Source organism: Pseudophryne corroboree, assembly GCF_028390025.1.
Source record: "Pseudophryne corroboree isolate aPseCor3 chromosome 3 unlocalized genomic scaffold, aPseCor3.hap2 SUPER_3_unloc_19, whole genome shotgun sequence".
NCBI classification, from domain to species: Eukaryota; Metazoa; Chordata; class Amphibia; order Anura; family Myobatrachidae; genus Pseudophryne; species Pseudophryne corroboree.
In genome coordinates, this window is record NW_026967507.1 from 1,732,284 (window position 1) to 1,758,349 (window position 26,066).

The following is a 26,066-nucleotide window of genomic DNA, read 5'->3' on the forward strand; positions in this document are numbered from 1 at the left end:
GTATTAATGACCTTCAGGCTGTGTGTATAAGGTGTATATGAAACTTAATTGAATTGTGTGAATGTAGACACACTTTGTTTAATGCACAAAGTTATAAAAAATATTGGCTAAAATGACCTTCAGGCTGTGTGTATAAGGTGTATATGTAACATAAATGCATTCTGTGCTTAGATTTAGGTCCCATCACCATGATATCTCATTATGGTATGCAATTATTCCAAAATACGGAAAAATCCCATATCCAAAATACCTCTGGTCCCAAGCATTTTGGATAAGGGAGACTCAACCTGTACCTTCACTACAGCAAGAAAGGCTCAAATGCTCTTTAGTTGAAAAATTTATATTTTAATAGCCTTGTCCTGGAGGGTAGATATAGATATTCCAGTGAGAAGACAAACAGCATCTGTAACAACTGAATATTACAAAAAACAAATAATAAAATAATTACACTGGTGGGTCCTGGAGTGAAGTGCAAAAAAAAAATTATCAGAAGATCAAAACAACACACACTACAGTACATGTAAAACAGCAACCAAATGATAAAACAACATATAGACTTAAACAAAAAGAAAATAAAACAAATATAAAATAAGAATTTTAAAATCAAGAATACTCTCACCGTGTGGTGACTAATGCTTTTCACAGTCTACATCCTCATGCAGTGGGGAATTGGACTACGAGCTACAAAAAAATGTAGTTTTTTGACACCACAATGAGATAATTATTGATTTTTGTGGTATTCAATTATTTAGGTATGTTATATTATCATTGAATTGCTATTTTATGTAAATGTATGCCTGTGTTAAGAATTTATTGTAATAATCTCAATGGGTTTTCGCAACCCGTGGGATGCTTTATATCAGCTTATTATTTTTCTCCTCTGTGAGTTTTCTTATGTGTAACGAGAATTGATTTATATGTAAAACATTTCCCACACTCAGGACATGGAAATGGCCTCTCACCTGTGTGACTTCTCTGATGTGCAACAACATCTGGTTTACGTGTAAAACATTTCCCACACTCAGAGCATGGAAATGGCTTCTCACCTGTGTGACGTCTCTGATGTGAAACCAGATATGATTTCAGTGTAAAACATTTCCCACACTCAGAACATGAAAAGGACTTCTCACCAGAGTGTGTTTTCTCATGTGTAATAAGATTTGATTTCAGTGAAAAACATTTCCCACACTCAGAACACGGAAATGGTTTCTCCCCTGTGTGACTTCTCTCATGTCTAACAAGCTGTGATTCCCGTGAAAAACTTTTCTCACACTCAGAACATGAAAAAGGTTTCTCAGCTATGTGACTACTCAAATGTCTAACAAGAGCAGATTTTCCTGTAAAACATTTCCCACACACAGAACATGTAAATGGTTTTTCACCTGTGTGAATTCTCTTATGCTTAACAAGATCTGACGACTGGGTAAAACATTTTCCACACTCAGAACATGGAAATGGCCTCTCACCGGTGTGATTTCTCTGATGTATAGCAAGATCAGATTTCTGTCTAAAACATTTCCCACACTCAGAACACGGAAATGGCTTCTCACCTGTGTGAATTCTCTGATGTGTAATAAGACGTTCTTTTCGTGTAAAACATTTCCCACACTCAGAACATGAAAATGGCCTCTCACCTGTGTGAATTTTCCCATGTGAAGCAAGAGCGGATTTGTGTACAAAACATTTCCCACATTCAGAACATGGAAATGGCCTCTCACCTGTGTGATTTCTCTGATGTATAGCAAGATCGGATTTCTGTATAAAACATTTCCCACACTCAAGACATGGAAAAGGTTTCTCACCTGTGTGACGTCTCTGATGTGTAATAAGACGTGCTTTTCCTGTAAAATATTTCCCACACTCAGAACATGAAAATTGCCTCTCACCTGCCTTAGCTGGCTGATGGGTAATAAGCTTTGTAATCTGTGTAAAATATTTTGTATCTAAAGAAGAAGGAAATGTCTTATCTACTCTAAGAGGTGCAATAGATGAACCAACATCTGAGTTATCAGGAGAACATTCCCTATGGGTGGTGGGACCAGGTGAAGTAACAGACTTTTCTCCTTGAGCATCTTGTGTGAGGTTATCTTCAATTCCACCATCTAAAGAGAGATGGAGATGTTCCTCTGAGGTAGTCCTGTTGAGGTGTCCAACTGTTCAGAATAAAACACAAATATACACGAGCATTAAAGTTTCCCTGTAACAAGATTATTTACTTTATATAAAATTATGTTATAATATCCAAAATTTCCATCAAATGGGTAAATTCAAGATGTTTCACAGAACAATTTATAACTCATGGAGTAGTGTTTCGATGATGGTCTGGTTGAGAAGGCATATGGCAGAGTTTGGGAACAGCCCAGGTGAAATCCTGAAGGTGGAAGTGGTGATTGGGGAAGAGAGGCCACAGTCACTGGCATTATGAAGAAGACCAGAAAGAGTGTGTGAAGATTAGACAGGAGATGTAGGGCAGAGTACAGTGCTTGAGGACTTTGTAGGCGAGCAAGAACATTTCCTAATTTATTCTGTATAGAACAATGAGACATCGGCGCAACAGACAAAGGAGAACAGCATGAGTGGAGCAGTGGGAGAGAAGAATAAGAATGGTGGCTGAGAGTTGGGTAGGCTGGAGATGACTAGGTTACAACAAGCTCTCCAAGAGAAGTGCATGTGGAAGGATTGGAAGAGAGACTGAATGTGGGGGCTGGAAGAAATTAAGACTGACACCCAGACAGAGGATTTATTGGGGATACAGGAGGAGATGTTGTCAACATAGGTAGTAGAGTGGGAGTTGATAGAGGGAAGATGACCTTGGTAGAAGGAAAAGCCATGACTTCAGTTTTGGAGATGAGGTTAAGGAAGCACAGTGTAATCCAGGAGGAGGTGGGTAACAGAAAGCTGGTGAAATGGTAGAGAACGTAAGGGAAGAGGACTGTGGAAGACGGGTAAATATGGCTGTCGTCAACATACAGGTGGTATTAGTGGCCAAAGGAGCTACAGGAAGAGAAGGTAGCCATGGGGTCTAAACCTTGGGGGATGATGCTGATGATGGGAAGGAGAGCAAAGACTGCACACAACAGTCTTAGCCCACAACACAGTACAATGAAACATTGATACCTTCAATACCAAGACCGAAGAGAAGTTCTATTAAATGTGGTAAAACTACCTTCTTACTAAATATATAACTCGTACAGCTTCAACCACTTGTCTGGCATGGTTACATCAGATGTGACCATGCCAGGCTAAGCTTTCTCTGACATGGGTGCATCTTCCAGCAGCCGCCAATCTTAGAGGGACCTCCAGGCCCCCTTGCATCTTGTTCCCTCCCGATATACTGTGCAGCTGGTCACAGCTGATCGGGCAGCCCAGCCGCACCTCCCACCTCGCTGGGGAAATTTAATTGAAGCACCCCTCAGCCTCCCAGTGACTACAAAGAGGAACATCCACCAGGTAAATGTAAAGCCACAATGTGCTGGATAAGTCTTAAATAGATGTTCTTAACCTAATTCAGTCATAAAATAACCAAATCATATCAGAGTGTTTTTTGGAAAAAATATTAGCCTTATCAATATATACTAAATAAGCCACACATGCAAAGACTGATACTTTATTTTCCCACTATTGAAACCTATAATAAGTTTACTTTTGGAATTCAATATCTTTGAACAAGCATAGGTTCTTAAAAATATTGGCCCCCGCACATTATCAATATTTGGTGAACCCCCCCCCCCCCCCCCCCTCCACCGGTGCTAATGACAGCACTGAGCCACTTTCTATAACGCTTAGTAAGGTTGGAGAACACTCTGAGGGTTGTCATCCTACTTAGGTGTCTTTTCTTCTGGATGGCCTTTCAGCAGACGACCTGGCAGCCTCCCCACAGGGGGTCCACTGGTGTCCCCGGACACGTTTAAATATTAGGATTGAAAATGCCACCAATCCCAGAGGTGTCTCCTAACTCCACAAGCATCAGAGGTTTTAAACGGTCACACGGAAGGGCTTTTGGAGTCAGTTGAGTGAAGCGCCTGCCTTGTGAGGAGTTTTGGAACGAGGCTGTTGCCAGGAGTCGAGAGATCTTGTCAGCCTGTTTGTCTGGAGACCTGGCTCTGTGGAGAGGGTCCAGTATTCACAGCTAAGCGTTTGCTCCATCGGGAGCTGTCCCTGACAGTGGTGGCACCTGATAGTGGGTTTTGAAATTTTTAAACCCAAAGAATCAGCTGATGGAAATTTTAGCCACTTCTTTTTAAATTTGTAATTGGTAGGTTTCTCTTGCCTAGGCAGTGGAGAAGACCTCCAGAGTAAGACTCTTTTTGGGGGGCACGCTTTATAAATGTATGTGAAAATTTAATATGTAAACGTTTAATAATGATTTAGAATAAAATGTAAACAAGACTAAACGTCCACTAACTCATTACCCCTTAAATACCTGAATAAAAACGTGGTCTGTGTCACGCGTGTGTTAATGAATTTAAATGGATGGGTACGTAAAGAGAGATTTCACAGCTCGATATATCAGCTGTGTGGCCCGTCCAAATTTAACACAAATTGTTAAAGGGTGAAAAAAAATATTTACGAATATTTCGATCTATTACTAAGCATCTATTTTTTTCATAAACCATATGCCCCTTTCACATCTCTAACGCCGGATCCCACTCGGGAATTGGAAATGGGTCATTCCCGGGTGGGATCCGGCATTGGAGGCTACTTGCTGGCTTCCCGCCCTCGGAAAATTGCCCAGTTGGTTGCCATAGCAGAGGGGGGCGGAGCCGGCACTGGGAAATGAGCTAATTTCCACGCCGCTTCTCCCTGTAGTAAACGGGTCCCGGATCGCCTCGACCTAGGAATCCGCTTACGCTGCCACTAACCCGGTATTCAACGCGGGAATAACGCTGCTTTATTACCGGCTTCAATTACCAGGTCAGTCGACCCGGGAATTCGGTCATGGCCCTTTCACACCGCACGCTGACCCATGTCGACTCGGCAATGTTACAATATGCATTTCAAATGAATTGTTGTATCCGAAAAAATTACTTCCGCCAAATGATGATGTAAAGTTGAAGACGGGCCCTGGGGCATCTGACTAATTCTACTGTCCTCCGTCGTCCTTCGGATTGGACGGATGATGAGAGAGTGGAGAGACAGTGTCCCTGAAATAAAGTAATTAGTGGTCACTGGTAGATCCTGCAGGGGTCAAATGTTCCCCGTTACCGCTGCTGGCATTGTAGAAGTTCACTTATTCCCCCGGTCTCCTGCGTCCCACTCAGAAAAGATGGTGGGTTGAATGCCATAGTGTGACAACATGTGATGTTAGCATTGGAAGAAGGGACCACTTATGATGCTCCGATCCACCTCTGCTTCTCGTGGTCGTCCAATGGATTGGACCACGAGTGAGTGAGTCGGGCAGTGTGCTCGAGAAAAGATAGTTACAGTGATCGCCGTGAGTCCCTTATTGGGAGTTAGGTTTCCCCTGATGCCAATGGTATTGCAGGGGTCAGATTCACCCATTGTTCCACTTGGAAAAATAAAGAGAAAGAATCGAGAATACCTGTGTCTTTGGCAGGGATTTGTAAAGGTTTGATCACGTGGATGCTTAGGATAAGATTTCCATATGCTGGGTCAGGATTCCAGTGTGAACGGCCATTTTCACCTCAGAGTGAGGCTTGGTCAGTGTTCATTTTTAAATATAACCAACTCCTAACCTGTGTAGGTCCACAGCCATCTCACTTGGGTTTCCAGCTCTATGGTTTAGCCAGGCGGGTGGTATTTTACCTGTGCGTAACCTCATATTTATAGCCCAGGAAAACCGGAAAGAGACATTGCAAACAATGAAGTTCCTAGAGAATATATATTTTTTAATTTTTAGGGGTGTCAATAATATTTTGCCATCTATATTTTTGAAAGAATACTATAATCTATAGAGTAGGAACGTCATGCGTGCAATAAAAGTGTTCTCAATTCCTCAACAAAAGAGTCCTTTGGGTCACCTAATAGTTTCATGTATGAAGCATCATCTCCTAACAGTCTTAAAGCTTCATTCGTATACACGTCATGGTCCATGATTACCAGCCCCCCCCCCCCCCTTTATCAGCCTGTTTTATAACAATACCCTTGTTCTTCTGTAATTTATTTAAATCCTCATACTGATATTGCTTCCCTTAGATTCCAGTGGATAGTACTTGGAAGTCGGTTTGAAGCCCGATTTTCAAATGTTTTCATAATTGCTAATGATAGCATCCTCCTTTTTTAGAAAATGTCTTTTGAGTGTTAACTTCCTTACAAATTTATTCAAATCAATGAATGTCTCAAATTTTTTGAGGCCCCCCCGTCGGTGCGAATGTAAGGCCCTTGTTCAGTAACGATATTTCTGGTTTCGTCAAAGTGTGTTGTGATAAGTTGAAGATACCGTTCTCTTTTGGGTCAGTCACTGCAGTGTTCTTTTTTTGTTCTCCCTCCCTCCTATAACCCCGTGGCGGGTATTGATTCACTTACCTCGAATTTATCGGAATATGCTGATGTCTGCTTGAAAGTCTATGTGAAAGAACTACCATCCTGTTTAAAAGATACTACTTCAGTACTAAATTTATTGAAAGACCTGGAATGGAAGGATACATACATGTGGGCAACGATCGATGTACAATCTTTATACACATGTATTGAACATGAAAAAGGTGTGACAGCATGCAGGGAATTCTTGGACAAAGACACATCACTAACGGTTACCCATAAGGATTTCATCTGCGATATTATGTATTTTATTCTCCGGCACAATTATTTTACATTTTTAGATACGTTTTACTTACAACGCTGTGGTACAGCAATGGGCACAATTTTTGTGCCCAGTTTTGCAAACTTGTTTATGGGATGCTGGGAGAAGACTTTTGTATATGACCACCATGATTTTAACAGCCACATTGTTCTATATCGACGCTATATAGATGACATTTTAATAATTTGGCAAGGAACAGCTGAGTGTTTTAATCAGTTTTTAGAACACCTGGGCAATAAATGAGATGAATCTTGTTTTCACATCTAATACTAACAGGGAATCGATCGAATTTCTGGATCTAGTTCTAACGGGAGGTGATGGAAGAATCACAACCAAGAATTTTGTGAAACAAGTGGACACAAATAGTTATCTTCATTATAAAAGTAACCATTTGAAGAGATGGGAAAATATCCCCTTCTCCCAATTTAACAGGATTAAAAGGAATTGCAGTAACCCGGAAGATTGTGAAGTCCAACTCGAGATGTACAAGAACAGGTTTAAAGAAAAAGAATATCCAGATTCAATCCTAGAAGAAGCCGTAACTAAAGCCAGAGGTCTGGAGAGATCTGATTTGCTGGAATACAAGACCAGAGAGAATAAGAAATACTCTACAGCATTCATCACTACATACAATCGACATGAGAAATCCATTAGAAATTCACTCAGGAACCACTGGGGAATACTATTGTTGGGCCCGATTCTTAGGGAAATACTACCTCCACGCCCGGAGATCTTTTTTAGGAAATTGCGAAACCTGAAAGATATCCTTGACCCAAGTATGCTAACTTCTGAACCAGATGAGGGTCAACTGTTGCCGAAATGTACAGGATCATACAAATGCGTCCGGTGCGATATTTGTAGTTATTTACACCCTCTCAGGAGAACTTTCACGGATGCAGAGAAGAATAAGGAGTATAAAATAAAAAAACTTTATAACCTGCAACACCCAATCTGTTATTTACCGTATATACTCGAGTATAAGCCGACTTTTTCAGCACATTTTTCTGTGCTGAAAAAGCCCCCCTCGGCTTATACTCGAGTCAATGGCTGCAGCAGACGCCGTGGGCTGTGTGGGCGTCCGCTGCAGCCGGCTCCAGGACAGACACTAGAGGTCATTATTGACCTCTAGTGTCTGTGCGCGTTGCTATGGGAGAGACGTCATGACGTCTCTCCCATAGAGATGATCGGGTGCCGGGGAGCGGGCGGCCGCACAGAGCGGCGGCCGGACGGAGCGTGCGGCCGGATGGAGCGAGCGGACGGACGGAGCGGAGCAGCGCAGCAGCAGAAGAAGCGGTCGGGAAGCAGGAGCGGGGCAGTGGTAAGTATTGTTTTTGTGTGTGTTTGTAAGCGGCGACGGGGGCACTGCAACAGGGGGCAAAGAAAGAAGGGGGCACTGCAACAGGGGGCAAAGAAAGAAGGGGGCACTGCAACAGGGGGCAAAGAAAGAAGGAGGCACAACTACTGGGGGCAATGAAAGGGGGCACAACTACTGGGGGCAATGAAAGGGGGCACAACTACTGGGGGCAAAGAAAGAGGGGCACAACTACTGGGGGCAAAGAAGGGGCATAACTACTGGGGGCAAAGCAACGGCAGCATGTTTTTATCTGGCACTGTGGGGGGATATCTGTTACTGGGGGTATATGTGGCACTGGGGGCACAACCCTAGCAACAAGCATTACCCCCTGGCAACAAGCATAACACCTACCGCATGAAACCCCTGGCAACGAGCATGACACCCTGAGCATGAACACCCCTGGCACCGTACATTTCCCACCCTAGGCTTATACTCGAGTCAGTCATTTTTCCCATTTTTATGTGGTAAAATTAGGTATCTCGGCTTATATTCGGGTCGACTTATACTCGAGTATATACGGTATATATTGGAATGTGCCCGTGGGAAACAATACGTTGGGAAAACCAAGAGACCACTTAAGATGCGAATACAAGAACACGTTCGTAATATTAAAAATAAGGTGGAAAATCACGTGGTGTCTAAACATTCCAACGAAGCACACAATTCCAACCCTGATGCATTGACTTTTAAAGCTATCGAATTAGTAAAACTGGGAGAAAGAGGAGGCGATCTAGCCAAAAAACTTTCACGCCGTGAAATGTTCTGTATTTTTCAACTACGGACCCTGCATCCTATGGGGTTCAATGAAAATTATGAAATCGCCCCTTTTCTAAGAAGAACATCTGCCGAAGGACTTCTCATTTATCCAAACCCTCCCCCCCTCCCCTCTCCACCCCCCCCCCTCCCCCCACCACTGTATAATTGACATAATAGCTCACCTAATTCAATTCACTCTGTACCGTAAATTCACTATTTTTGACACATGCACGGTATTAGATTACTACAAACAAAAAACAAACAAAAAACCCCCCTTGCGCTATTCAGACTCAATTAGAGGCAACAAGGCTTGAATAATCTCAAATAAGATTATAATTACAAGATGATTTTATTATCTATAAAATTGATCAAATATGAACATATATAATTGATTAATAACTGTAATATGCGCATATACATAAAAATAAGACTAAAACATTAATAATAATACAACTACTAATGAGCATAAGAGGTGGATCATATAACTAACAGTGACCACAGTGGGCTAGACACTGATAACATCCTTGCTTTTAATTTTCAAATAAGACCTTCTCATCAAATGTGTTCATGAGTCATTCATAATTAGATATCATATGGTGTAATATATTTGAAGCCTTTGTTTAAAGATCTCTCAATGAATAGAATTCATCCAATTGCTCACATATACCGATGGTGCTTTACTTGTGGGATATCATTCAAAAAGGTCATGGAGGAAGTAATACACACCCGGGACTCTTAGTGCATCGCAAGCACCTGTGAGAACAAAGCTCCCGTCTCAATTGCCACAAATGATGTCCTCAGTCTCCCACTGAAACTGGCTCCCGTGCACACACCTGTATTGGTTTGGAGAGAGAAGTAACAGTCCGGCTCCCGGAGCCCCGCGCACTGCAGGCGCTAGAGATAGATCCCGCTCCTGTTTTCCAGCCGCCGCATATAGCGTCCTCTCGTCTCCTGCGTGTCAGTCTCAGACACCGCTGCACTTCAATGAGAGCTAACAGCCAAGGTCCACCGGGTCACAGATAGGGCACTTTCTCTGACGCGTTTCGCTTCTAATTGAAGCTTCCTCATAGAGTAAGAAACTTATTAGCAATGTAGCCCTTTTTAAATAGCAGCCTCATATTGGATTGGTGCAATCATCCACCTAGATATATAACACCTGTCTTAGATCCACCTCCTGATCCACCTCCTTGCTCACCTGTTGCTTAATTAACTATTACTATTAACCATTAACTTCTCATATGCCCGCCTGTCTACAAAGAAGCACCTATTTTAAACTGCTTTAACAATTTATATATACACAGATATATAAAAATAGATATATCTGCTGGTAATAAAGACATCCTTTTCTTTCCAGATAATTAATCACAGTCACAAACAAATAATCTTAATAATAATATAATAATAATAATAATATATAAAAATAAAACGTAATAAATTAGTATAAATAATAATTAATAAATAAATTATGAATAGTGAAACAAGTGATCATTTCTTATTATAGAATATAAATCTTCTGGGGATCGAACTCATATCCTTTGCTATGGTAAACCCACACTCTACCTCAAACCCACACACGTCCCTAGTTCAACACAGCAATTCATATGGAAACATCATGTATTAGACCCATAGTTGTTTTATTTATTCAGAACTTCAATATAAACAATCACCATAGTATCCCAGTGTTATATACAAGCAATACTCCATAAATTAAATGTTTAGAGTATATATATAAAGAAAGTAGGCACCATGTGAGTGCTGTTCATTAATTAATTTATTTTACCTTAAATTTAATTTATTTTATTTTAAATTAAAACAGGGACTTGATCCTGTGATCTCAAATCCATAACCACACACATGTACCTCTACTCTATAAACCCATAGTATATAACCTCTAATAATCTCTAATATTATAAAGTGGTCATCCTAATAAAACATTATAGAAACGGTTGCCCCCACAGTGTTTATTAGATTACTACAGTCAAACCACACTGGAAATGCCCAAACTCGTCCGATCTTGGAGGCGAAGCAGTGTTTGACCTGATCAGTACCAGAAAGGGAGATCACCTGGGAAGATCAGGTACTGTAATTCAGACTGGAAATACCAAATGCCTCTATAATGGTGTCATATATGATTATTTATAGCACAGTGTTGTATATTCACATTTAATGTACTACTATATATAATTGTTATGTCTAAATCACTAATAATTCTCTTCCCTGCTCCACACTGTGAACTATGCACTCTAGTTACGAAGAATTACATGTGCTCCCATTTACAACTTTTTTCTGTTTATTTCCATGGAAACCGGATGACAAAAAAATGAAAACTGTCCTACACCCTGGACTCCACCAAAATGGCCGCCAGATTGCATTCAAGTGTAATGACTTCTGGAGAATGGCCGCTGCAATGCACAACACAGCGCCTACGATGTCTGGGCTCTACAAACGTCCACCTCCGACGATGACAGCGGGCGCAGGCGCTGCAGGACCCCGGACGTGGGTCGGAAGTACTGCTCCAGTTCATTTTAAGATGATTACTTGTATTTTATAACTATTTGGGAAACTCATTTTAATGCAGATAGCAATATTACTGTCCATTATAGATATTGGTTATTTTAACTGCAATACCAACTCCAGTAACAATTGGCTCAATCTCTAGACAGGATATGATGTCATAATTAAGTGTGAATCAGTACTAGTATAAATAGATGTCCAGACCCACTATGCCTTTACCCCTTGATGAAGTCTGTGAGACGAAACGCGTCGGACAACCTGTACTGACCTCTAATCCAGATAAGATACTTACCTTCTTTTAAATTATCCTGCACTTTACTTATGTATTATTCTTGTGTACGTGCTTTTTATCCCATTTTTTAAAAAGAATTTGTATATCAAAGTGACATTTTTTTAATATAGTTAAATAAATTGCTGTTTATATTTTTATACTGAGTATATCAATTTATTAGACACCATTGGTCGCTTGTACCCCCCCCCGCCTATCCTTTTTTTCGGTAGATCACTTTGTTTCAGGAATTTACCATCCCTGTTTCCTTGGGGGCCAGCAGACGCCCTATATTCTGGGGAGTGTCGATATATATTCATTTAATAATTTTTACATTGTAAAAATCTTCTGAGATTGTCTTCGGTTTCACATGTGGCGCAGTATTATTCCTTTGTCCCCAATACCTTGTTATTAATTCATTATTCTCTTGTCTTGTTCTGGTCTTCTGGTATTCATGGTCTTGACCTTGTCTAGTGTGTGCCAGTCTGTCCAGCCTTAACCCACTCCGTGTCAGGTGGGTTCTACTACAGCATATTTCCTTGCACTTGGCCAGCCTCCAATAGTTTCTTTGTCCACATTAAGACCTGGGGGCATCGGAGTACCACCAGGTCGACTTAATCCACCTAAGAAAGTTGGCTTCTAAAGATGAAGCTTTAGAATGCAGGAGACTTGAGAATTGCTGGGCCAGCGTAACACTCCATCCAGATACATTCCCCAGATCGTAAGAACACATGGGGTAAGTCCACCCTAGGTCCCTTAACCAATCCAGCTACGTACTGGGCTGTTCATGCACACATTTAACATTGTCCCTGATACGAAGTAATCCACTCCCTAGGTGCCAGCAAGTCTAGAGTGGGGGACGGATCACGCGAAGACTTTATTTCCAGGATTCTGCTGGGGGACCTCATCACCATCTCTGTCCATATTTGAGCTCTAGAGTGAGGAAGTCAAGATCCCCAGGCAGTAGTCTGCTGGACACAAAATTTGAGCTCTTTAAAGCTCCAGTGAAACCATAAGCTGGCTGTGCATCTCCTCATACCATTCAGATGCAGGGGGCTGAGAGAGATGACATTCTGGTTTCCTTGGAGAGTGAATGGGGGAACCAGGAGTCCATGGAAAGCTCCCCCTAGACCACCAAGGAAATAGGCAAGTGCATTTTACTAAAAATAATACATTTAGACGCATCTTAAATATAAATACATGTAAAACGCCCTCTGTGTACAGTTCCAAGTCCAGCTCCACTGTATTCCACTACGTTTCCAAGTCCAGCTCCATTGCATTCCAGTATGCTTCCAAATCCAGCTCCATTGCATTCCACTACGATTTCAAGCCCAGTTCCATTGCATTCCAGTCCGGTTCCAAGTCCGGCTTCATTGAATTCCAGTCTGGTTCCAAGTCCAGCTCCATTGTATTCCAGTCCGGTTCCAAGTCCAGCTTCATTGCATTCCAGTCCGGTTCCAAGTCCAGCTCCATTGTATTCCAGTCCGGTTCCACAACCAACTTCACTGTATTCCACTACGGTTTCAAGTCCATTTCCACTGCATTGCAGTCCGGTTCCAAGTCCGGCTCCACTGCACTCCAGTCCGGTTCCAAGTCCGGCTTCACTGCATTCCAGTCCGGTTCCAAGTCTGGCTCCACTGCATTTCAGTCTGGTTCCAAGTCCGGCTCCACTGCATTCCAGTCCGGATCCAAGTCCGGCTCCATTGCATTTCAGTACGGTTCCAAGTCCGGCTCCATTGCATTTCAGCACGGTTCCAAGTCCGGCTCCATTGCATTTCAGTCCGGCTCCATTGCATTTCAGTACAGCTCCAAGTCGGGCTCCATTGCATTCCAGTCCAGTTCCAAGTGTGGCACCATTGCATTCCAGTCCGGTTCAAAGTCCAGCTCCACTGCACTCCAGCCCGGTTCCAAGTCCGGCTCCATTGTATTCCAGTACGGTTCCAAGTCTGGCTCCACTGCATTTCAGTCCGGCTCCAAGTCCGGCTCCATTGCATTTCAGTACGGCTCCAAGTCTGGCTCCATTGCATTCCAGTCCGGTTTCAAGTGTGGCTTCTTTGCATTCCAGTCCGGTTCCAAGTGTGGCTCCATTGCATTCCAGTCCGGTTCCAAGTCCGGCTTCATGGCATTCCAGTCCGGTTCCAAGTCCGGTCAGCACTCCAGTCTGATTCTAATTCAAGAAGTGTCATCCTTCCGGTACCAGTCGGGTCAGCATGACAATTCTGTTCAGACTTTATATCTCTAGCTACCATCTCAGTTCCAGCTCAAGTGACCCAGTCAGGGGGCTGCGACCTGCCTGCCAGATGCAGCGAAATCTAAATAGCCTTGTGGGGATCCCTGAAGAAGACTACCGATGGGGTAAGACTCTGCGCCCCTGTCCTGGGTTTAGCCAACAAACTGATGCTACCAGTCTAAAGTCACCTCACACACTCTATGAGTAGAAACAACCTCAAACCATCAAGCTACTGGCATAGCACAAATCCAAGTAACTCCTGCCACGAGTTTGGAGTTACCCAAACATCAAACCCAAACACTTACTTGCTCATAATCTCTTAACGCCAGTGATACTGATCCCAACTATCCCTCTGTAGTTCAATGGCTCCTTCTCCAAATTGGGAAAAGCTACATTTAGTTAAGTTTTAGCTTACTGTGACATCTCCTAATTTGTACAAATATATCAGGTTGGGCATCTTAAATATTTTGAGCAACTTCGGGAAGATTTTGATGTCCTGTGCACTATACTAATATACAGATTTACAGCTTCACCATGTCCTGCATTCCCAGTTTGGTGTCTACATTTTATTTTAATATTGTGACCAAATAATCTCATTCACCAGCTGGTAACACACAGTGACATGATGTGAGGGGGATAGCAGCAGTATAATAGGGGCTGATGTCTCCTGATGTATGAGATACACCAGAGAGTGTGAGGAGGAGACTGGTCAGATCTCTGGGCTGGCATCACAGAGTGACATGATGTGAGGAGGAGAGCAGGAGTATAATAGGGGCTGATGGCTCCTGATGTATGAGATACACCAGAGAGTGTGGAGAGAAGACTGGTCAGATCTCTGGTCTGGTAACACACAGTGACATGATGTGAGGGGGGAGCAGGAGTATAATAGGGGCTGATGGCTCCTGATGTATGAGATACACCAGAGAGTGTGGGGAGGAGACTGGTCAGATCTCTGGGCTGGTAACACACAGTGACATGATGTGTGGGGGAGAGCAGGAGTATAATAGGGGCTGATGGCTCCTGATGTATGAGATACACCAGAGAGTGTGGAGAGGAGACTGGTCAGATATCTGGGCTGGTAACACATAGTGACAAGACGTGAGGAGGAGAGCAGGAGTATAATAGGGGCAGATGGCTCCTGATGTATGAGATACACCAGAGAGTGTGGGGAGGAGACTGGTCAGATCTCTGGGCTGGTAACATACAGTGACAAAATGTGAGGGGGAGAGCAGGAGTATAATAGGGGCTGATGTCTCCTGATGTATGAGATACACCAGGGAGTGTGGGGAGGAGACTGGTCAGATCTCTGGGCTGGTAACACAGTGACATGATGTGAGGGGGAGAGCAGGAGTATAATAGGGGCTGATGGCTCCTGATGTATGAGATACACAAGAGAGTGTGGGGAGGAGACTGGTCAGATCTCTGGGCTGGTAACACAGTGACATTATGTGAGGGGGAGAGCAGGAGTATAATAGGGGCTGATGGCTCCTGATGTATGAGATACACCAGAGAGTGTGGAGAGGAGACTGGTCAGATCTCTGGGCTGGTAACACATAGTGACATGATGTGAGGGGGAGAGCAGGAGTATAATAGGGGCTGATGGCCCCTGATGTATGAGATAAACCAGAGAGTGTGGGGAGGAGACTGGTCAGATCTCTGGGCCGGTAACACACAGTGACATGATGTGAGGGGGAGAGCAGGAGTATAATAGAGGCTGATGGCTCCTGATGTATGAGATACACCAGAGAGTGTGGGGAGGAGACTGGTCAGGTCTCTGGGCTGGTAACACACAGTGACATGATGTGAGGGGGAGAGCAGGAGTATTATAGGGGCTGATGGCCCCTGATGTATGAGATAAACCAGAGAGTGTGGTGAGGAGACTGGTCAGATCTCTGGGCTGGTAACACACAGTGACATGATGTGAGGGGGAGAGCAGGAGTATAATAGGGGCTGATAGGCAGATACATATTCCTCATTAGTCTGTACTAACAGAGGAGGGTGTAGGATAAGAGATTGCTGTAGTGACTGAGCAATGAGAATGTGACTTCTGTAATAAGTGATTATTACTCACCTGTGCGAATATCTGTAGGGATCTCCTCCTCCTTACACTGCTGATCACCCCTCACATACGTCTCTTCTTCTCCCTCTATATCTTCTGCCTTTATATCAGTCACATACGTCTCTTCTTCTCCCTCTATATCTTCTGCCTTTATATCAGTCACATACGTCTCTTCTTCTTCCTCTATATCTTCTACCTTAACAACAATCATTTCATCACCCTAAATAAACCAAAAAACAATGGTTTAATAATGCCTGACTTTATTATCTGAGATGTAACAATAGAATCAGTGTATAATTATGGATTATTGGCTAGACCCTAAATCCCACCTACCTGATCCTCCTGTGGGATCCTGTGATTCTCCTCTGTACAATCCTGGGAATACAGAGGACGGGGACATCTCTCTGGGGTATCTCTGTTACTGGGCCCATCTGTAGGAGACACAGAGTGACTGAGTACAGTGTATATATGTGATTATCCAATGATGTGTGTATATAGGGAGCCCCCATACCTGCTCTCCCCTGTACAATACATGACAGTCTCCTCTTACCCAGTAATGTGAGGGGCCAGTGATTCTCCATCATCACGTCCTTGTACAGACCCCTGTGTTCCTCTATATACTCCCCCTCCTGCATGGAGACATAGACAGTGACATCCTGACACCTTATAGGAACCTGACAACACAGTGATACAGTCATCACCCAGACACGTCCCCTGGTGTTACTGTATAATGCCCTATTCCCAGCACTCACCTCTCCAGTCATCACCCAGACACGTCCCCTGGTGTTACTGTATAATGTCCCATTCCCAGCAGTCACCTCTCCAGTTATCACCCAGACACGTCCCCCGGTGTTACTGTATAATGTCCCATTCCCAGCAGTCACCTCTCCAGTCATCACCCAGACACGTGCCCTGGTGTTACTGTATAATGCCCCATTCCCAGCAGTCACCTCTCCAGTCATCACCCGGACACGTCCCCTGGTGTTACTGTATAATGTCCCATTCCCGGCAGTCACCTCTCCAGTCATCACCCAGACACGTCCCCCTGTGTAACTGTATAATGCCCCATTCCCAGCAGTCACCTCTCCAGTCATCACCCAGACACGTCCCCTGGTGTTACTGTATAATGCCCTATTCCCAGCACTCACCTCTCCAGTCATCACCCAGACACGTCCCCTGGTGTTACTGTATAATGTCCAATTCCCAGCAGTCACCTCTCCAGTTATCACCCAGACACGTCCCCCGGTGTTACTGTATAATGTCCCATTCCCAGCAGTCACCTCTCCAGTCATCACCCAGACACGTGCCCTGGTGTTACTGTATAATGCCCCATTCCCAGCAGTCACCTCTCCAGTCATCACCCGGACATGTCCCCTGGTGTTACTGTATAATGTCCCATTCCCGGCAGTCACCTCTCCAGTCATCACCCAGACACGTCCCCCTGTGTAACTGTATAATGCCCCATTCCCAGCAGTCACCTCTCCAGTCATCACCCAGACACATCCCCTGGTGTTACTGTATAATGTCCCATTCCCAGCAGTCACCTCTCCAGTCATCACCCAGACACATCCCCCGGTGTTACTGTATAATGTCCCATTCCCAGCAGTCACCTCTCCAGTAATCACCCAGACACGTCCCCCGGTGTTACTGTATAATGTCCCATTCCCAGCAGTCACCTCTCCAGTTATCACCCAGACAAGTCCCCCGGTGTTATTGTATAATGTCCCATTCCCAGCAATCACCTCTCCAGTCATCGCCAGACACATCCCCCGGTGTTACTGTATAATGCCCCATTCCCAGCAGTCACCTCTCCAGTCATCACCCAGACACGTCCCCTGGTGTTACTGTATAATGCCCTATTCCCAGCACTCACCTCTCCAGTCATCACCCAGACACGTCCCCTGGTGTTACTGTATAATGTCCAATTCCCAGCAGTCACCTCTCCAGTTATCACCCAGACACGTCCCCCGGTGTTACTGTATAATGTCCCATTCCCAGCAGTCACCTCTCCAGTCATCACCCAGACACGTGCCCTGGTGTTACTGTATAATGCCCCATTCCCAGCAGTCACCTCTCCAGTCATCACCCGGACATGTCCCCTGGTGTTACTGTATAATGTCCCATTCCCGGCAGTCACCTCTCCAGTCATCACCCAGACACGTCCCCCTGTGTAACTGTATAATGCCCCATTCCCAGCAGTCACCTCTCCAGTCATCACCCAGACACATCCCCTGGTGTTACTGTATAATGTCCCATTCCCAGCAGTCACCTCTCCAGTCATCACCCAGACACATCCCCCGGTGTTACTGTATAATGTCCCATTCCCAGCAGTCACCTCTCCAGTAATCACCCAGACACGTCCCCCGGTGTTACTGTATAATGTCCCATTCCCAGCAGTCACCTCTCCAGTTATCACCCAGACAAGTCCCCCGGTGTTATTGTATAATGTCCCATTCCCAGCAATCACCTCTCCAGTCATCGCCAGACACATCCCCCGGTGTTACTGTATAATGCCCCATTCCCAGCAGTCACCTCTCCAGTCATCACCCAGACACGTCCCCCGGTGTTACTGTATAATGTCCCATTCCCAGCAGTCACCTCTCCAGTCATCACACAGACACGTCCCCCGGTGTTACTGTATAATGCCCCATTCCCAGCAGTCACCTCTCCAGTCATCGCCCAGACACATCCCCTGGTGTTACTGTATAATGTCCCATTCCCAGCAGTCACCTCTCCAGTCATCACGCAGACACGTCCCCTGGTGTTACTGTATAATGTCCCATTCCCGGCAGTCACCTCTCCAGTCATCGCCCAGACACGTCCCCTGGTGTTACTGTATAATGTCCCATTCCCAGCAGTCACCTCTCAAGTCATCACCCAGACACGTCCCCCTGTGTTACTGTATAATGTCCCATTCCCAGCAGTCACCTCTCCAGTCATTACCCGGACACGTCCCCTGGTGTTACTGTATGTTCCATTCCCAGCAGCCCCCTCTCCAGTCATCACCCAGACACGTCCCCTGGTGTTACTGTATAATGTCCCATTCCCGGCAGTCACCTCTCCAGTCATCACCCAGACACGTCCCCCTGTGTTACTGTATAATGTCCCATTCCCAGCAGTCACCTCTCCAGTCATCACGCAGACACATCCCCTGGTGTTACTGTATAATGTCCCATTACCGGCAGTCACCTCTCCAGTCATCACCCAGACACGTCCCCCTGTGTTACTGTATAATGCCCCATTCCCAGCAGTCACCTCTCCAGTCATCACCCAGACACATCCCCTGGTGTTACTGTATAATGTCCCATTCCCAGCAGTCACCTCTCCAGTCATCACCCAGACACGTCTCCGGTGTTACTGTATAATGTCCCATTCCCAGCAGTCACCTCTCCAGTCATCGCCAGAAACATCCCCTGGTGTTGCTGTATAATGTCCCATTCCCAGCAGTCACCTCTCCAGTCATCGCCAGACACATCCCCCGGTGTTACTGTATAATGTCCCATTCCCGGCAGTCACCTCTCCAGTCATCACCCAGACACGTCCCCCGGTGTAATTGTATAATGTCCCATTCCCAGCAGTCACCTCTCCAGTCATCGCCAGACACATCCCCCGGTGTTACTATATAATGTCCCATTCCCAGCAGTCACCTCTCCAGTCATCACCCGGACACGTCTCCTGGTGTTACTGTATGTTCCATTCCCAGCAGCCACCTCTCCAGTCATCACCCAGACACGCCCCCCGGTGTTACTGTATAATGCCCCATTCCCGGCAGTCACCTCTCCAGTCATCGCCAGACACATCCCCTGGTGTTACTGTATAATGTCCCATTCCCAGCAGCCACCTCTCCAGTCATCACCCAGACACGTCCCCCGGTGTTATTGTATAATGTCCCATTCCCAGCAGTCACCTCTCCAGTCATCGCCAGACATATCCCCTGGTGTTACTGTATAATTTCCCATTACCAGCAGTCATCACCCAGACATATCACCTTGTGTTACTGTATAATGCCCCATTCCCAGAAGTCACCTCTCCAGTCATCACCCAGACACATCCCCTGGTGTTACTGTATAATGCCCCATTCCCAGCAGTCACCTCTCCAGTCATCACCCGGACACGTCCCCTGGTGTTACTGTATAATGTCCCATTCCCGGCAGTCACCTCTCCAGTCATCACCCAGACACGTCCCCCTGTGTAACTGTATAATGCCCCATTCCCAGCAGTCACCTCTCCAGTCATCACCCAGACACGTCCCCTGGTGTTACTGTATAATGCCCTATTCCCAGCACTCACCTCTCCAGTCATCACCCAGACACGTCCCCTGGTGTTACTGTATAATGTCCAATTCCCAGCAGTCACCTCTCCAGTTATCACCCAGACACGTCCCCCGGTGTTACTGTATAATGTCCCATTCCCAGCAGTCACCTCTCCAGTCATCACCCAGACACGTGCCCTGGTGTTACTGTATAATGCCCCATTCCCAGCAGTCACCTCTCCAGTCATCACCCGGACATGTCCCCTGGTGTTACTGTATAATGTCCCATTCCCGGCAGTCACCTCTCCAGTCATCACCCAGACACGTCCCCCTGTGTAACTGTATAATGCCCCATTCCCAGCAGTCACCTCTCCAGTCATCACCCAGACACATCCCCTGGTGTTACTGTATAATGTCCCATTCCCAGCAGTCACCTCTCCAGTCATCACCCAGACACATCCCCCGGTGTTACTGTATAATGTCCCATTCCCAGCAGTCACCTCTCCAGTAATCACCCAGACACGTCCCCCGGTGTTACTGTATAATGTCCCATTCCCAGCAGTCACCTCTCCAGTTATCACCCAGACAAGTCCCCCGGTGTTATTGTATAATGTCCCATTCCCAGCAATCACCTCTCCAGTCATCGCCAGACACATCCCCCGGTGTTACTGTATAATGCCCCATTCCCAGCAGTCACCTCTCCAGTCATCACCCAGACACGTCCCCCGGTGTTACTGTATAATGTCCCATTCCCAGCAGTCACCTCTCCAGTCATCACACAGACACGTCCCCCGGTGTTACTGTATAATGCCCCATTCCCAGCAGTCACCTCTCCAGTCATCGCCCAGACACATCCCCTGGTGTTACTGTATAATGTCCCATTCCCAGCAGTCACCTCTCCAGTCATCACGCAGACACGTCCCCTGGTGTTACTGTATAATGTCCCATTCCCGGCAGTCACCTCTCCAGTCATCGCCCAGACACGTCCCCTGGTGTTACTGTATAATGTCCCATTCCCAGCAGTCACCTCTCAAGTCATCACCCAGACACGTCCCCCTGTGTTACTGTATAATGTCCCATTCCCAGCAGTCACCTCTCCAGTCATTACCCGGACACGTCCCCTGGTGTTACTGTATGTTCCATTCCCAGCAGCCCCCTCTCCAGTCATCACCCAGACACGTCCCCTGGTGTTACTGTATAATGTCCCATTCCCGGCAGTCACCTCTCCAGTCATCACCCAGACACGTCCCCCTGTGTTACTGTATAATGTCCCATTCCCAGCAGTCACCTCTCCAGTCATCACGCAGACACATCCCCTGGTGTTACTGTATAATGTCCCATTACCGGCAGTCACCTCTCCAGTCATCACCCAGACACGTCCCCCTGTGTTACTGTATAATGCCCCATTCCCAGCAGTCACCTCTCCAGTCATCACCCAGACACATCCCCTGGTGTTACTGTATAATGTCCCATTCCCAGCAGTCACCTCTCCAGTCATCACCCAGACACGTCTCCGGTGTTACTGTATAATGTCCCATTCCCAGCAGTCACCTCTCCAGTCATCGCCAGAAACATCCCCTGGTGTTGCTGTATAATGTCCCATTCCCAGCAGTCACCTCTCCAGTCATCGCCAGACACATCCCCCGGTGTTACTGTATAATGTCCCATTCCCGGCAGTCACCTCTCCAGTCATCACCCAGACACGTCCCCCGGTGTAATTGTATAATGTCCCATTCCCAGCAGTCACCTCTCCAGTCATCGCCAGACACATCCCCCGGTGTTACTATATAATGTCCCATTCCCAGCAGTCACCTCTCCAGTCATCACCCAGACACATCCCCTGGTGTTACTGTATAATGCCCCATTCCCAGCATTCACCTCTCCAGTCATCAAACAGACACATCCCCTGGTGTTACTGTATAATGTCCCATTCCCAGCAGTCACCTCTCCAGTCATCATCCAGACAATCCCCCGGTGTTACTGTATAATGTCCCATTCCCAGCAGTTACCTCTCCAGTCATCATCCAGACAATCCCCCGGTGTTACTGTATAATGTCCATTCCCAGCAGTTACCTCTCCAGTCATCATCCAGACAATCCCCCGGTGTTACTGTATAATGTCCCATTCCCAGCAGTCACCTCTCCAGTCATCATCCAGACAATCCCCCGGTGTTACTGTATAATGTCCCATTCCCAGCAGTCACCTCTCCAGTCATCATCCAGACAATCCCCCGGTGTTACTGTATAATGTCCCATTCCCAGCAGTTACCTCTCCAGTCATCACCCAGACACGTCCCCTGGTGTTACTGTATAATGCCCCATTCCCAGCAGTCACCTCTCCAGTCATCACCCAGACACGTCCCCCAGTGTTACTGTATAATGCCCCATTCCCAGCAGTCACCTCTCCAGTCATCGCCAGACACATCCCCCGGTGTTACTGTATAATGTCCCATTCCCGGCAGTCACCTCTCCAGTCATCATCCAGACACGTCCCCCGGTGTTATTGTGTAATGTCCCATTCCCAGCAGTCACCTCTCCAGTCATCACCCAGACACATCCCCCGGCGTTACTGTATAATGTCCCATTCCCAGCAGTCACCTCTCCAGTCATCACCCAGACACATCCCCCGGTGTTACTGTATAATGTCCCATTCCCAGCAGTCACCTCTCCAGTCATCACCCGGACACGTCTCCTGGTGTTACTGTGTGTTCCATTCCCAGCAGCCACCTCTCCAGTCATCACCCAGACACGTCCCCCTGTGTTACTGTATAATGTCCCATTCCCAGCAGTCACCTCTCCAGTCATCGCCAGACACATCCCCTGGTGTTACTGTATAATGTCCCATTCCCAGCAGCCACCTCTCCAGTCATCACCCAGACACGTCCCCCGGTGTTATTGTATAATGTCCCATTCCCAGCAGTCACCTCTCCAGTCATCGCCAGACACATCCCCTGGTGTTACTGTATAATTTCCCATTACCAGCAGTCATCACCCAGACATATCACCTTGTGTTACTGTATAATGCCCCATTCCCAGCAGCCACCTCTCCAGTCATCACCCAGACACATCCCCTGGTGTTACTGTATAATGTCCCATTCCCAGAAGTCACCTCTCCAGTCATCACCCAGACACATCCCCTGGTGTTACTGTATAATGCCCCATTCCCAGCATTCACCTCTCCAGTCATCAAACAGACACATCCCCTGGTGTTACTGTATAATGTCCCATTCCCAGCAGTCACCTCTCCAGTCATCGCCAGACACATCCCCCGGTGTTACTGTATAATGTCCCATTCCCGGCAGTCACCTCTCCAGTCATCACCCAGACACGTCCCCCGGTGTTATTGTATAATGTCCCATTCCCAGCAGTCACCTCTCCAGTCATCACCCAGACACATCCCCCGGCGTTACTGTATAATGTCCCATTCCCAGCAGTCAGCTCTCCAGTCATCACCCAGACACATCCCCCCGGTGTTACTGTATAATGTCCCATTCCCAGCAGTCACCTCTCCAGTCATCACCCGGACACGTCTCCTGGTGTTACTGTGTGTTCCATTCCCAGCAGCCACCTCTCCAGTCATCACCCAGACACGTCCCCCTGTGTTACTGTATAATGTCCCATTCCCAGCAGTCACCTCTCCAGTCATCGCCAGACACATCCCCTGGTGTTACTGTATAATGTCCCATTCCCAGCAGCCACCTCTCCAGTCATCACTCAGACACGTCCCCCGGTGTTATTGTATAATGTCCCATTCCCAGCAGTCACCTCTCCAGTCATCGCCAGACACATCCCCTGGTGTTACTGTATAATTTCCCATTACCAGCAGTCATCACCCAGACATATCACCTTGTGTTACTGTATAATGCCCCATTCCCAGCAGCCACCTCTCCAGTCATCACCCAGACACATCCCCTGGTGTTACTGTATAATGTCCCATTCCCAGAAGTCACCTCTCCAGTCATCACCCAGACACATCCCCTGGTGTTACTGTATAATGCCCCATTCCCAGCATTCACCTCTCCAGTCATCAAACAGACACATCCCCTGGTGTTACTGTATAATGTCCCATTCCCAGCAGTCACCTCTCCAGTCATCACCCAGACACGTCCCCCGGTGTTACTGTATAATGCCCCATTACCGGCAGTCACCTCTCCAGTCATCGCCCAGACACATCCCCTGGTGTTACTGTATAATGTCCCATTCCCAGCAGCCACCTCTCCAGTCATCACCCAGACACGTCCCCCGGTGTTATTGTATAATGTCCCATTCCCAGCAGTCACCTCTCCAGTCATCACCCAGACACATCCCCTGGTGTTACTGTATAATGTCCCATTCCCAGAAGTCACCTCTCCAGTCATCACCCAGACACATCCCCTGGTGTTACTGTATAATGCCCCATTCCCAGCAGTCACCTCTCCAGTCATCACCCAGACACGTCCCCCGGTGTTACTGTATAATGCCCCATTACCGGCAGTCACCTCTCCAGTCATCGCCAGACACATCCCCTGGTGTTACTGTACAGGTTGAGTATCCCTTATCCAAAACGCTTGGGACCGGAAGAATTTTGGATATCGGATTTTTCCATATTTTGGAATAATTGCATACCATAATGAGATATCATGGCGATGGGACCTAAGTCTAAGCACAGAATTCATTTATGTTTCATATAGACCTTATACACACACAGCCTGAAGGTCATTTAATACAATATTTTTAATAACTTTGTGTATTAAACAAAGTTTGTGGACATTGAGCTTCAGAAAACAAAGGTTTCACTATCTCACTTTCACACAAAAATTCCGTAATTCGGAATATTCCGTATTTCGGAATATTTGGATATGGGATACTCAACCTGTATAATGTCCCATTCCCAGCAGCCACCTCTCCAGTCATCACCCAGACACGTCCCCCGATGTTAATGTATAATGTCCCATTCCCAGCAGTCACCTCTCCAGTCATCACCCAGACACGTCCCCCGGTGTTACTGTATAATGTCCGATTCCCAGCAATCACCTCTCCAGTCATCACCCAGACACGTACCCTGGTGTTAATGTATAATGCCTCATTCCCAGCAGTCACCTCTCCAGTCATCACCCGGACACGTCCCCTGGTGTTACTGTATAATGTCCCATTCCCGGCAGTCACCTCTCCAGTCATCGCCCAGACACGTCCCCTGGTGTTACTGTATAATGTCCCATTCCCAGCAGTCACCTCTCAAGTCATCACCCAGACACGTCCCCCTGTGTTACTGTATAATGTCCCATTCCCAGCAGTCACCTCTCCAGTCATTACCCGGACACGTCCCCTGGTGTTACTGTATGTTCCATTCCCAGCAGCCCCCTCTCCAGTCATCACCCAGACACGTCCCCTGGTGTTACTGTATAATGTCCCATTCCCGGCAGTCACCTCTCCAGTCATCACCCAGACACGTCCCCCTGTGTTACTGTATAATGCCCCATTCCCAGCAGTCACCTCTCCAGTCATCACGCAGACACATCCCCTGGTGTTACTGTATAATGTCCCATTACCGGCAGTCACCTCTCCAGTCATCACCCAGACACGTCCCCCTGTGTTACTGTATAATGCCCCATTCCCAGCAGTCACCTCTCCAGTCATCACCCAGACACATCCCCTGGTGTTACTGTATAATGTCCCATTCCCAGCAGTCACCTCTCCAGTCATCACCCAGACACGTCTCCGGTGTTACTGTATAATGTCCCATTCCCAGCAGTCACCTCTCCAGTCATCGCCAGAAACATCCCCTGGTGTTGCTGTATAATGTCCCATTCCCAGCAGTCACCTCTCCAGTCATCGCCAGACACATCCCCCGGTGTTACTGTATAATGTCCCATTCCCGGCAGTCACCTCACC

General features: G+C 46.4%; 1 protein-coding gene and 1 pseudogene across 1 annotated transcript in view; one reads left to right on the plus strand and one right to left on the minus strand.

The window, feature by feature from the left end:
• Nucleotides 1-324: 324 nt before the first annotated feature.
• The window catches only part of LOC134983586 (gastrula zinc finger protein XlCGF26.1-like), a 92,106-nt gene continuing 66,364 nt past the window's right edge, over nt 325-26,066 (minus strand). The window contains exon 5 of the mRNA XM_063949251.1: nt 325-1,718. Within this exon, the coding sequence (XP_063805321.1) occupies nt 868-1,718 (851 nt within the window). The 3' untranslated portion in view covers nt 325-867. The remainder of the gene's footprint in view (nt 1,719-26,066) is intronic.
• Nucleotides 10,844-10,962, plus strand: LOC134983592 (5S ribosomal RNA; annotated as a pseudogene).